A 13,630-nucleotide genomic window follows, 5' to 3' on the forward strand; every position below is an offset into this window, starting at 1 on the left:
TCAAACCACAGCAGAACCTGCATATAAAGCCATACGCGAAAAGGAGAAGATAAAGAACCTTTATTTACATTTTTTGCAAAAGATTTCATTGACAAATGTATTTATAATATGTACATATGCACAGATGTAACATTCTCAAAACATTGATGATATAGGAGCGAAGACTTGCCTTTAAACAATGTACAAGTCTTCCATACTTGTATTTACATTTCCCATCTTTTTCATGTAAAGTTGGAGAGAGAAGGTTGCTTTGCTGATGACATGTGAACAGCGGTTCGGCCTTCAGGATGCTACTGTACATTAAAGAAAAACTCTTTTCCAGGACATGATCCACCAAACAAAGCTGCATAGAAGTTGTTCAGCAACCGTACAGCACCGGCGCTAATAAAGTGACTGCGAGGACCGACTTTAGATTTGGCCACATCACAGAATCTCAGTTCCAAACCAACGCATGAGAGGTCATTCCCCACTTTACCTCATAGAAAAAGCCAATGACATTTTTGGTGGATGTTGCTCATGACTGTAATCTGGTTAGAAAAATAAGGCAGAGTTCCAGTGGCATGCAGACCTACACAGGGTTGGAAAGAGCGGGGTTCAGACCATCGGACAGCATCTATTAATGCAGGCACTTCAAATAAAACAGGTTTAAAAGGCCATCATGACAGAATTGTGTGTGGGGGGGGCATATACTTCCATTATCTTCAGGTTCGATTTGCCTGGTTCAGATGGGACTTCTCTCTTTTTCCTGTCAAATAATTTATTTTTCTACAATCACATAAAGATGCTTTTTAAATTAAATCTATCTACACTACTATATTCCTTGGAAACACCTATCCACCGAGTTAAGCAGCAGTAAAGAAGGCTGGACAGAACACAAACTCCACAACTTAAGGCCAGTAATCAACATAAACCGATGAATGGATTTGACTGAAGGCAGCGTGGGTGGAGATGGTTGTAGGCTGGTTTTCATCCTGAGAACATCAGGAAGAGGCTGATCGGTTTAACCTTTTCTCCTGAATCTGGGACAGGATGTCCACGGTGTCCTTCAGTAAAGCATCAAAGATGCCATCAGCCAGCTGCATCTTGACGTACAGCTCATCCTCATCATAGTTCACCCACTGGGACTCTTCTTCATGCAGCTCCTGCACCTACAGCAGCATCATCATCATACGAGTTTAATAAATCCTGCACATGACTGCTGTATTGCTCTGACCGCAATAAACGCAACAACGACAGCTTTCAGATGTTCCTTACCAAAATATGGTCAACTCTGTCTCGCTTCTTCCTGCCAAATTTCAGCATTTTTTGCCAGTCAGTTTTCTGGTTGTGCTCCTTCTTCAGCCCGTACAACTTGAGCACTTCAGCTGTAATAAATGACTAAAAAAGAAGGAAGTGAATTAGCCAGACGGATCTGCATTTACAATAAAAAAACTGAGCGTGAACGTTACTCACCCGAACATTGCCAATGTCACCTGGCGATTTCATTCTATGGACGTAGGACGTGTTGACCCAACGGGGCTTTGCCCATTGGGGTTGTCCAGCATTTGGATCCTCAGCAAATATGTCTTTAATGACCTCCCAAGATAAGTCAAATACCGCCTAGAAAGAGGGTTCCATTAGTCAAAACGGATTAAAAAGAATTCTGGACATAGGACTGATAAGTCACCTGTTTGTAGCTTCGGCGGCACTGACTGTCCTGGTCCTCTCCCCTGGCATCCTCACCCAGGAAGGAGGCAGATGGTTGAGGTTTGGACCGTCCTTCCAGTGCTGCCACGCCCTGAGCCAGCCCACACGTCTCCCAGATCTCCTGGGTGGCGGCGTGCACCAGTTCCTCCACCTCAGGAAGCGTGTGAGGTACCACCATAGACTGCTCCTCAGGGGTGGACTTGGGCTGAAGGGGTAGCTCCGGCCTGGTTGGGATCTTCACCTGCTCCACCTCTGCCCCCATGACCCCTTCACGCCGCTGCAGCTGTTTCTGCTGCTCTTTCCGCGAACTGAGACCAAAGTCCTCGTCAAACCAGTCCTGCTCATCTCCCAGGACGTCCAGCAGCTCCCGGCTGAGCTCCAGCTCAGCTAGACGCTTTGCAAGCTCCTCCTGGCCGCTGGCTCCCAGCACTGGACTCTCCTGCCAGGCGACAGACACCCACCATTTTACCAACATTCACAGACGTCATGCGGTCTCTGAGAAAAGCGGCAGCGTTGTGCACGTAATATTGCAAAAGTCCTTATCAACACGAGGTAAAAATCAATGGTCCCTGACTGTGTAACCAGTTATTGTCTCACGCATCAATACGGTGGACCTGCTGGACCGTGGTGGAAACGTGACGGAAGCTTTTACTCACCACCCTGTTGCAATGCTGTGGAGAAGAAATCTCCTCTTTGTCCTCATCAAAGAAGGACGGAAAAGCATTCTTTGGAGTGAACGAGGACATCGGCCTCTTCTCTGTGAACCATTCATCATGGCTGAATATATCAGACTCGGACTGATTAGAAGCCAGTATCTTTTCTTCTTTTGTCTTTTTAATCTCCTGAAATTGCTTCACAGCATCCTTTACAAAGTTATTGACCAAGTTCTCTGCCAAGGCATTGAGGGTGACTTTCTCACCGGTGTCTTCTGCTTCATGCTTCTCATCAGTGAAGATCTCAACAGGTACGGTGTGCCTCTTATTATTGGCCAGAAGGTCATTTATGGCAGATGGTTTAGTTTCATCCAGAACATGTTTTTTGAAGACTGACTCACTGATGTCAGGAATATGGACCCCAGTGTTATGAGCAGGAGCATCTTCGATCTCCAGGATAATGTCCCTGCTTCTGAGATCATGGTTATCCTCTCTGCAGTAGTCATCGGTGCCATGCAGTTCCAGCTTCTCTCCATTTAATTCGCTTTGCTTATACAAGCCTGCCCCCTCCATGAGAAACCCGGTGTCAGATTTTTCTTCATTTAGATGATCATGGTCTTGAGCAAGTTCTTTGTGGAGGTCTTTCTTGGGCTCCTTCATTGGATGATCTTCAGAGAAAGAATCCTCATCTTCGGTGGTGTCCACATAAATCTCAATCTTCTCAGACAGATGAGAAACCTTGTCCGGTGGAGCAAATATGCCATGTCTGTCTTTGCATTTAAAGTACACAACTCCATCATAGGTACCATTGTTACTTCCTTCAGGCTTGTCAAGCTCCACACCCGCCCAGAACCCACTGGCAAAGTCTGTCCTCCCCTTAAACCTCAGAGTACCTGGCTGGACATTGCTCACCACCACTCGGTCCCCAATGCTAAAAGTGCCCATTTCGTCTCCTGTGGACGAGAGCAGCACATGAGCTGGAGAGACCACCTCTTCATCTGCAGACTGTCCTTCTGGGCTCCTGAGATCCAAAAGACCTCTTGAATGAGCACTGCCATTAACAGACTCCGTTTTTACACTGAACTCTTCATCAATGTCTTCCTCAGTGGTGTAAAATGGAGACTTGTTTCTTGACTCGTCTTGTAGCTCTGGAGGATATTGCGAGGTGGGTTTTGAGAACTTCATCTCATCTGATCCAATGGTGGATTCAAAATCTTCATTGTAGGCTTCTGCTGACTGAGCTGAGGTTTCATGTTTAGACTGGACCTCTTTGTCAGCGGACTCTGCAGCTTGGAATAAACGTTCTGGGATCATTTCCTTCATCATTTGCTCATCTTGAACTTCAGCTTGCATTGACAGGGGCTCAATGTTTTTATTATTCTGAATATCTGACCTGGTTTCAACGGAATGATCAGATTCAAGGGCAGCTTTCTCAGGCGTTACACAGTTTTCCACCTCTGAAGGCTGCAGACGAGCTTCTGCCATGGCCTCCAGGTTCAGCAGAGCGCCAGAGAGCTGATCTGACTGCCCACAGTCCAACTCCTCCATGACCTCTGACCTATGGCTGCTGATCAGTGAAACCTGCGCACTGGGTGGAGCCTCCATATCCTCTGCTGGCCTGGGTGACATCCGACTGTTCAGACCACTGGTGTGCTCCGGACTGCCAGAGACTGGGGTGGGGGTGACAGTGGGTGGGTCTTCATCCAAAGAAATCCCTTCCTGTATTGAGCTGTGTCCATATCCTGAGTGGTCACCTGCAAACAAACATCAGAATCATATTCAGGATAAAAAATAATAAACATCAGACAACATAATCATTATCTGACATACTGGTTGCTGCTGGCGACTCTGGAAGGACTTCCTCATGTTTGTCTAACTCTGCAGTTCTTCCAGGAGTCCAGGAATTGCTCTCAGGTCTAAGGAGGTAAGAGAAAACATCTGTGATAACTGTAATAACCTGCAATGGACCAGACTATGACTAGAAAAGTATTTATCTCATCATTTTTCTTCAATTCAGAGCAAACCCAAACATGAGTGAGAAATTAGTGTGGGTCTGTCCCGATGGTTTATAAAAAGCAGAAATGTGCAGTAGAGGTCCCTGTGGTCAAATGACATCAGGATGATTGACACCTAGCAATTCAATCAAACATTGACTGACTTTTTGTGTAATGTGCGCTCATCTTGCACAGTGCCATACTGGTACATGATCGTAAATTTGTGAAATGTATTTGATGTTTTCTTAAACTCATTATGTCACTTTGCACCTATATCTATTAACAGTTGTAGGACGATACATATTACACATTCACAAATTAAAACCATAAAAACCCATGAGGACTGACCTCTGAGAAGGTGCTGTTTGGATTTTAGACTTCTCTGATGCTGAAGTAGGAGTTTTAATTTGAGGTTTATTCCCTTCTGTGTTGTCTGGATCTTTGCTCAACTCAGCCTTTGTCTTCTGAATGAAGTTATTGTATGACTGAAATGGAGGAAAGATACATTTCAGACTCAATTCGAACAATGTAAGCGCATCATGGGAGATTTTTTTAACAGATCAACCTCCAGCTGTTTGAGCAGGCTGGCCTCCTGGGCCTTCAGTCTCTCCTTCTGACGCTTCTTTTGCTCCTTCTTCAATTGGTAGACCACAGACTTCCGCTTGCGCAGCTCCTCCTTAAGGGCTCGAATACGGCTCTCAATATCGCTCTGATCTGATGTTGGCTCTGAGATACAGGATCAGGACAAAATCTCAGGACACTTCATCTCTGCATCCATAGAATAACAATGAAAATTCATCAACTGAACACAGGACGAGGGCATGGTAATGTGAACAAGCGCCTCGCACAGATACAATGGCAAGAGTCACATTCAGCATCAAATTCTGCTGGCACAGTCACCTTCTCAACACCTCAAGGACAAAAAAAGGATTGTTCTCTCACCAGACTGTGTGGTTGAAGCAGGGTCTGTGTGGAAGTGCATCCTGCCTGCAGCGGTGGATTCACCACTGCTGCTTCTTCGGCTGCTATCCAGCTGTCTGGAAGTGCTGAGGCTTGCTCTGGCTGAGGAAGGCTACACACACACACACACACACACACAATATGGGCCTCAGAGGTGATGACAATTCACCAGCTCTTAATTTTAACTCATGGTACAAAGGAAAAAAAAGATTTCTCTTTCTAATTGAATGGGAAGGATTCAAGTCACATGATGAATCAAAGCAAAGCCAAGTGTGATCACAAGATTCCTGTGAAGCAGCTCACCGGTCTGCTGTCAGAGCGCTGATCCTGCACGAGGGAGGCTGGATCTGGATGCTGGCTAGCGCGGTGCTTGGCTGGGGTCTCAGCTGAAGCGCTTACCAGCCGCTCCGGCACTGAGAGGTCAGAGGTCACACTGGACATGGACAGCGCTACTGAACCCACATCTTCACCGCCAGATTCTGTGTGGGCACAAATAAGTTCATCTGAGGTTCAAACGCAGACAGACAGAGGGTCACGATGCCTGAAACATGTCCAGATTCTCATCTTTGATGACTGACTGTAATGGGTAGGTGTGGTGCTGAGCTCAGCCCTGCAGTCTCTGCACAGGACCCTTATAATGGTGTTCTGATGGAGGGCGGCAGCTATTCACCTCTTTGTACCAGGACCGGGTCAGAAGCCTCATTAGCAGTGGTGATGGTCTTCTCTCGGTCCCAGGCTGCAACTGCCTCCTTCTCCATCTGCCGCACCTCCAGCTCCTCAGCATCCAGGCGCTGCTTCCACTGCAGCAGCTCCTCAGCATGGTACCTGCGCTGCATTAACTGCTGCTCCCGCTTGGTCAGGAACCTGGGGTCCACCGAGAGAGACATTGAGAGACGTGCGGAAGAACAAAAGAGGTACAGAAGCTGTGAGGCAAGCAAAATGATCACCCAACACACAAGCAGGCAAACCCCTCAAACCTGAACCAAACATTTCATCTATACACACACTCAGACACCAAGACCATGCATCCTTCATCAGATCAACACACATGGTTGAGGACTGAAGTGTGATTCCATTGTGGATAAGTTGATTTCCCAGTCAGTCCTGCTCACAATGGAACCCAAGTGCACAAGGATAAGTGGGGTCATGCAGAGGGAGAAGCACCTTGAGCATATTTGAAGAGATTATTTCACCTGAGATTATGGAAGTATTTATCTGTCTGTTTGTGGTATCCACTGATGCTCTCTGACTGGATATTAAGTAAATGGGTCTGTCTTAAGTTCATACTGTATATCAGCAACTATGCTCTGTAGGGTTTAAACTTCTGGTCAGTCCACGCAGAAAATATGCTCACCCTTTCAAAACCTGACATTAAGAGGAAGTTTTAAACTGCATTTACTCAATGGAGTCAGAAAAAGGAGTGTGCATTTAAAACAGAAAGCACCTGCAATATATATTCATTATCAATCACAAGAAACCGTGATTTAATAAAAAGTCCTTCCAAGATATACTGCAGTCATTAACTAGATGAACTGCTCCAAATGATTAATCACAGCCAAGTAACAGATTCTATCCTGTGACCCAATGTGGCAAAGTTTAAATGGAGCTCAGGATCTGAAACAAACACCACATACAGACAAATATCACAGTTAAAACTGCCCTTTTCACATGAGAGTGACCTTTGGCCTTCCGGCAGAGATTAAAATAATGACCACTCTAACCTGAGGTTAATTACCTTTCCATTACCATGGACCAGTTAACAATGAAATATTAGGCCACCTTTGGAGCGACACTGTAAAGCCAAATCTGGTCCGAGAACATGCCACAAGTCTGCCAGCCAAAAGACGCGTCTCATCTGAACATGATAGCGCGGACAACTGCCCAAGTACTGGCCCTGCGGCTATCTGGGCAACACCTCCAAACCGTAGTGATGGACCAAGAAGAGCATGCTCCATGGGACTAGGACACTGTACCTGACAAGCTGCTGGTAGATAAACAGCTGGAATTTCGGGTGGAGTTTGGGGAAACAGACACAGAGAGAAGCCCAGTGGTGGGCAGTAAAGACAGAGAAGAAACAGTGGACAGGTGAACAGTGTCTGTAACAAACAAAAAAGAAAACATAAAGTAGTAAAAGAGAGAGAGAATGAAGACGAATAAGAGAAACAGAAGGAGGGAGAGAGACAGAGAAGAAGTAAAAAAGCATGTTCATCAAGGTCAATGTTCTAATCCTGTTTCTGTCCTTGTCATAGTGGAAATTGCAGCAGCCATGTGTAAGCGTGTGGTTTAGAGTTCATTTTATTCTAAATAAAATTGTAACCTGAACCTTAAACTGGTGCCAAAATACATATTCACAAAAAAAAGATGAATAATAAACGTCAGCTATATTAGAAGGATGGCACTTTATTTAAAAGACAGAGAGGATAAAGACTCTGATTGTTTTAGTCATTTTAAATGCACAGCACAGCACACGGTGAAATGTGTCCTCTGTATTTAACCATCACCCTTGGTGAGCAGTGGGCACCATGACAGGCACCCGGGGAGCAGTGTGTGGGGACGGGACCTTCATCAAGGCGGTTCAGGATTCGAACCCACAACCTTCCGATTACGGGGCAGCTTCCTCAACCGCTAGGCCACCACAGGCCCAATTCTGCTTCCAGAATGGGATATTTCCAGGAATGAAATCAAACACGTTAAGAAACCGCATATGTGAACTGATTCAAAAGTTGTAGTGCTGACTGAGCCATAATGAATTATTATTAAGTTAGTAAGTTAGACTGACTTTCTGCTTCCTGTTATGAAATATAAATACACAGCTCTGACTGAAACCACAAGATGTGTCTCTGAACCCCTTGCTGCAGACTGAGAATTGTGCACTAAAAATGACACACTGACGTGTGAGCAAATGTCCCCTGTCTTCTATGGGCGGGAGGCTTCTACACTTGCCACCCATCTGAATATCTGAGCCTGCTTTGAAGCCCTCTTACACGGGGCCTTCACACTTTGGAAGGTGGCAACCTCAGGCAATGATGGTAGTAGCCTAGTGTGTAACACACTTGTCTAAGAAGCCAGAAGATCCAGGTTCAAACCCCACTTACTACCATTATGTCCCCGAACGAGTGTCCCTGAGTGTCTCCAGGGGGGGACCGTGCCTGTTACTACTGATTGTAAGGGCGCCTGATAAATGCCGTAAAAATGTAAATGTTTAGTTTTTCTGCTCATTGGAGAAAATTTAAAGCTGCTTTCAGACCAAAAGTTTTTCGAAACTTTCTAAATGTTGTGTTGTAGATCACTGGACAGCTTTTCCTCCATTCCCGCTTCGTGTGTGTGTGTTTTGAAGTCGCAAAAAGAAAACTTTGATTTTGATTGGTTGTGCAAAAATGTGTCACGAGCGCAGCAGATCAGGCAGCCGCAGTTACTACCAGCACTACTTTTTAACAAAAATCTTTATGTCTCCGCCAGAAAATCCCCAATCAACGTCATTCTTCATCCGTCTTCCCACCCCCACCACATAGGAAAGGCACAGATTCTGTTCTGACATCAGCATATACTGGACTTCATTGTCTATAACTCTTAACAAATCTATGACCTGCTTTTATTGATTACAATATTGATAAAAATAGTCACAATTATAATTTTGGCCATAATTGTGCAGCCATATCTATGCAAAAGACTTATTCATTCCTCTGAGCCCACCACAAGCATGGTGCTAAATAAACCAGGTCCATGGAGTGCAGTCTACATGGAGCATGCTGGCGGTCACACCGAGAACAGAAGGGGGTTAAGGCCATGCTGCGACACTTCAAACGGACTTCACGGCAATTCTAATTATTTAGTACATGTTAATAATTTGAATGTACATGTGAATCCTGTATATACATTCTAATTGCTGACCATAATAAATCAACTATTTTTGTGCTTCTTAGGTTAGGTCCCACATTTCCAAGACAAATGATTAATATGTAATTAATGTGAGGCAGGGAGGGGTTTAGAATGTTGTTTATGAGTTTGTACTGGATGAAGAAAACAGACAAGAACAGAAGGGTCTAAATACGGGGTGCTTACTTTTCATCCATCTGGCTGCGCATTTTGCGAAGCTTTTCCATGATGCTGCTTGTCTCGCTGCCCGACATTGAGACTGGCGAGGGACTACGGGAGTCTGCATCAGTCACTGTTACGCTAGGCGGAACGGTCACATCCGCTGCTTCAGAAACAGGTGACTCCTGCAGCAAAAGTCAAAGGTCACAATGCATGTGAACTTTTTACATAATTCATGTCAAACGTTTTACTTCCTTTCTTTATCTAAGATGATTGCTTAGATGCTGCTGGGCTGGTATTGGTTGGTATGAACTTACCAGGTGGTGGTCACCAGCACTCTTCAGTTTCTCTTTCAGTTTGAGAGTAGAGTGGCGCATCCTCTCAATCTCTTTTTGCTGCTTAAGCAGCAACTGCCTCTCTCTGCGTGCTGCCCTGTGAGCCTCCTGCAGACGCTTGATCTCAGCCTATAGCCAGAACACAGGCACCATTAATTACCTGGTTACATGCACAACTGTGTACAGATATAAAGAACAGAGTCTCATAATCCCTCTCATGTTGCAATGTTACCTGCTCCTGCTGCAGCTTTAGTAGTAATCCCCGCTGCTTCTTCCGAAGGGGTGGCATCTTGTCATCTTCTCCTTTATCACGGAGTTGCCTACAGGGAAACAGGACAGTGGAGTGAGTGGATGAGTTGGTGCATGGATGGATGGATGGATGGATGGATGGATGGATGAGTGGGTGCATGGATGGATGGCTGGATGGATGAGTGGGTGGATGGATGGATGCATGGATGGATGCATGGATGAGTGGGTGGATGGATGGATGCATGGATGGATGGATGAGTGGGTGCATGCATGGATGGATGGATGGATGAGTGGGTGCATGCATGGATGGATGGATGGATGAGTGGGTGCATGCATGGATGGATGGATGGATGAGTGGGTGCATGCATGGATGGATGAGTGGGTGCATGCATGGATGGATGGATGGATGGATGGATGAGTGGGTGCATGCATGGATGGATGGATGGATGGATGGATGGATGAGTGGGTGCATGGATGGATGGCTGGATGGATGAGTGGGTGGATGGATGGATGCATGGATGGATGCATGGATGAGTGGGTGGATGGATGGATGCATGGATGGATGGATGAGTGGGTGCATGCATGGATGGATGGATGGATGAGTGGGTGCATGCATGGATGGATGGATGGATGAGTGGGGTGCATGCATGGATGGATGGATGGATGAGTGGGTGCATGCATGGATGGATGGATGGATGAGTGGGTGCATGCATGGATGGATGAGTGGGTGCATGCATGGATGGATGGATGGATGAGTGGGTGCATGCATGGATGGATGGATGGATGAGTGGGTGCGTGGATGGATGAGTGGGTGCGTGGATGGATGGATGAGTGGGTGCATGGATGGATGGATGAGTGGGTGCATGGATGGATGGATGAGTGGGTGCATGGATGGATGGATGGATGAGTGGGTGCATGGATGGATGGATGGATGAGTGGGTGCATGGATGGATGGATGAGTGGGTGCATGGATGGATGGATGGAGTGGGTGCATGGATGGATGGATGGGTGGGTGCATGGATGGACGAGTGGGGTGGGTGGGTGCATGGATGGACGAGTGGAGTGGGTGGGTGCATGGACGGACAGACGAGTGGAGTGGGTGGGTGCATGGACGGACAGACGAGTGGAGTGGGTGGGTGGATGGACGGACGGACGAGTGGGGTGGGTGGGTGTTTGGACGGACGGACGAGTGGGGTGGGTGGGTGGGTGGATGGACGGACGGACGAGTGGGGTGGGTGGGTGTTTGGACGGACGGACGAGTGGGGTGGGTGGGTGGGTGGACGGACGGACGGACGAGTGGGGTGGGTGGGTGGGTGGATGGACGAGTGGGGTGGGTGGGTGGATGGACGAGTGGGGTGGGTGGGTGGGTGGACGGACGAGTGGGGTGGGTGGGTGGATGGACGAGTGGGGTGGTGGGTGGGTGGACGGACGAGTGGGGTGGGTGGGTGGATAGGTCGATTTATGAGTGGCCTGCCTCTTCTGGTGCTCCAGCCAGGCGAGCTCAGCCCTGGTCTTCTCTCTCAGTGCTCTCTCTCTGAGCTTCAGCAAGGAGCTCTGATGCTGTGCCCGCACCTCTTCCTCCTGCATGTACTGTCGCACCATCGCCATGGTGAACTCTGAGAAGCTGTTCTGTCCACCAGAGAAGGGCCCACTGCCCTCCTGCTGTTGCTGCCTCTGAGAGAGACAGTGAGACTGACAGGGTATGGAGTGAGTACATGCACATGACACTTCATGGTAATATTGCCAAAATATCTTTCGCATTCTGTGACTACATGCAATTGTTCCTGCGCCAAACCCGATCACCTAATACATCAGACTGTCAATTAAGAATCCAAAAATATGCATATTCAAGGGGTATTTTGGGGGTCTCAAGGAATCAGGTTGATTGAAAGCTAAAAAGCTGCAAAATATATCTCCATGTTTGGGCAATGCTGTAATCACCTATACACACCATGTCAATTTTATTTCTTAACTCAAATTGTGTCTCAAAGATAAATCTACCTTGTGATTTTTAAATCCTACACTTGTGGGGTTTTCATATCTAAGCTTGAATAGTTTTGGTATTGTTCTATATTTCAGTTGCTTTGTACAGACCTAGAATACGCACTATAGGAGACAGTGGCTAAAGGAAAGTGCAGATGACGTATTGCACACAGACATGTACCTGAGCTTGACAGACAGAATGGGGTGTAGCCATTACCTTGGGCATGTCCTGGGGAACTGACTGCTCGGGGCTCATTTCCTCATCAGACTCTTCATGGGGTGCTTGTTTCTTTTCCAGAGAACACCGGCGGTGTGACTCTGAAGGCAATAGGGAGCGGAAGGAGCGCTCCTCAATTTCATCCTCAGTCATGGACTCATCAAACTTCAGTGAGTACTCTGTGACTGCAGACATGCTGTCTGCTGGGTGGTAGGTAGGGTGAAATGATGAGGACAGAAGCTTGTTTTCGGCAGTCAGTATATATAACCCCAAGAACCAATCATATTACCTTTCTCATCTGGAAGTGAGTGCAGAGCATCACTAGGAATGGACTTATCTGCAACAGTATCTTCTGGGCTGCCGCTAGCACTCTTCCTCATGGCTGAAATCTTCTCCCTTGGCAGGGAGGCGTTCAGGTGAGCACTTCCTCCGCCACTGTGTACAGAAAACCATACGAAAAAAGCCTAAACCTCTGGTTTCGCAGCAAAATGTCTATTAAATAACCCTGACACTGCATGAATTGTGAAAACGTTCAGTGAAGTTCTACCTGATGGTAGGCAGGGAGTTAGAGTTGCTGTCTTGGGGTGGAGATGGCAGTTCAGCTTCTGTTCTGTTAGTTCTGGAAGGTGCTGGAATACTTGATATTTGTGAGCAAGCCAACTCTGTCATCTGCGGACATGCACAGTAAATAACCACATATTCAAAAGGCAGGACTGCTAAAATAGTTTTTGACACGGCCCTATTGAATTGTTCACCTTGTTTCATCAGAAGCTCTTAAGAGCAGCTGGAGCTAGTGCTGGTGCACTGGGCCAATTTTAGGAATGCAGTGTAAAACGGCAGTAAAGTTTAATAACTAGTTACCTCTTTAATGTGGCGTGCATCCTTGTCAGTGTAGGGGACAGGCTCCATCTGGTGGCTAAACTTCTTACTGATATCTTGCAAGCCGCCCACAATTCCCTGCTGTGAGGACACCACACGTTAAATAATAAACATCTTCACAGTTTACATCATTTTATGTTCCACACACATGTTCATGTCTAGTGTAATTACTGACAAAATTGACTACAAAGTTTACGCTTTTTCGCTCTCATTCTCAGCCTTTAAGTAAATGAAATGTTTTTAAATGAATTTAAATGTTTATGATTTTTTAATGTAGAATCATAAACCTGTTTAAATGTTCAATATTGCTGATGCGCTGTGAGTGTTGTGCTGCAGTTCCTGAAGTGCAGGATGAAATTCATCTGCTGATTCCTAACCTGTCACTGCACATATCTGTTTAAACAAGTGCAAATAGCAAGAAAAGTTCTATAAAACTGGATGTTCACGTTTTGTCTTCCAGCTGAATGTACCCGTGCTGCAGCTTGTCTGGTTTCCTCCAGCTGCCTGGAAGCTTCCAAGGCTTCCTGCTCAGCCTTCACCTTCAGAAGATGCAGGTCACGCTCGTGTCTCTGCTGCTGGGCCTGAAGAAAGAGAATAAGTCAAACATACAAATAAAAGGAAGAAATTGAGAAGAAATCT

General features: G+C 46.4%; 1 protein-coding gene across 1 annotated transcript in view; it reads right to left on the reverse strand.

Moving 5' to 3' along the window:
• Positions 1-43: 43 nt before the first annotated feature.
• Positions 44-13,630, reverse strand: part of LOC114802258 (centrosome-associated protein 350-like) — a 38,669-nt gene continuing 25,082 nt past the window's right edge. Inside the window, 22 exon segments of the mRNA XM_029000975.1 lie at positions 44-1,148; positions 1,255-1,377; positions 1,453-1,599; positions 1,667-2,125; positions 2,343-4,093; positions 4,170-4,255; positions 4,682-4,818; positions 4,899-5,059; positions 5,276-5,405; positions 5,597-5,772; positions 5,964-6,157; positions 7,267-7,389; positions 9,356-9,513; positions 9,646-9,792; positions 9,896-9,983; positions 11,387-11,715; positions 11,996-12,006; positions 12,049-12,315; positions 12,402-12,547; positions 12,660-12,781; positions 12,974-13,072; positions 13,462-13,572. Of these exon segments, the coding sequence (XP_028856808.1) occupies positions 981-1,148; positions 1,255-1,377; positions 1,453-1,599; positions 1,667-2,125; positions 2,343-4,093; positions 4,170-4,255; positions 4,682-4,818; positions 4,899-5,059; positions 5,276-5,405; positions 5,597-5,772; positions 5,964-6,157; positions 7,267-7,389; positions 9,356-9,513; positions 9,646-9,792; positions 9,896-9,983; positions 11,387-11,715; positions 11,996-12,006; positions 12,049-12,315; positions 12,402-12,547; positions 12,660-12,781; positions 12,974-13,072; positions 13,462-13,572 (5,133 nt within the window). The 3' untranslated portion in view covers positions 44-980.

Source organism: Denticeps clupeoides, chromosome 13, assembly GCF_900700375.1.
Source record: "Denticeps clupeoides chromosome 13, fDenClu1.1, whole genome shotgun sequence".
NCBI lineage: Eukaryota > Metazoa > Chordata > Actinopteri > Clupeiformes > Denticipitidae > Denticeps > Denticeps clupeoides.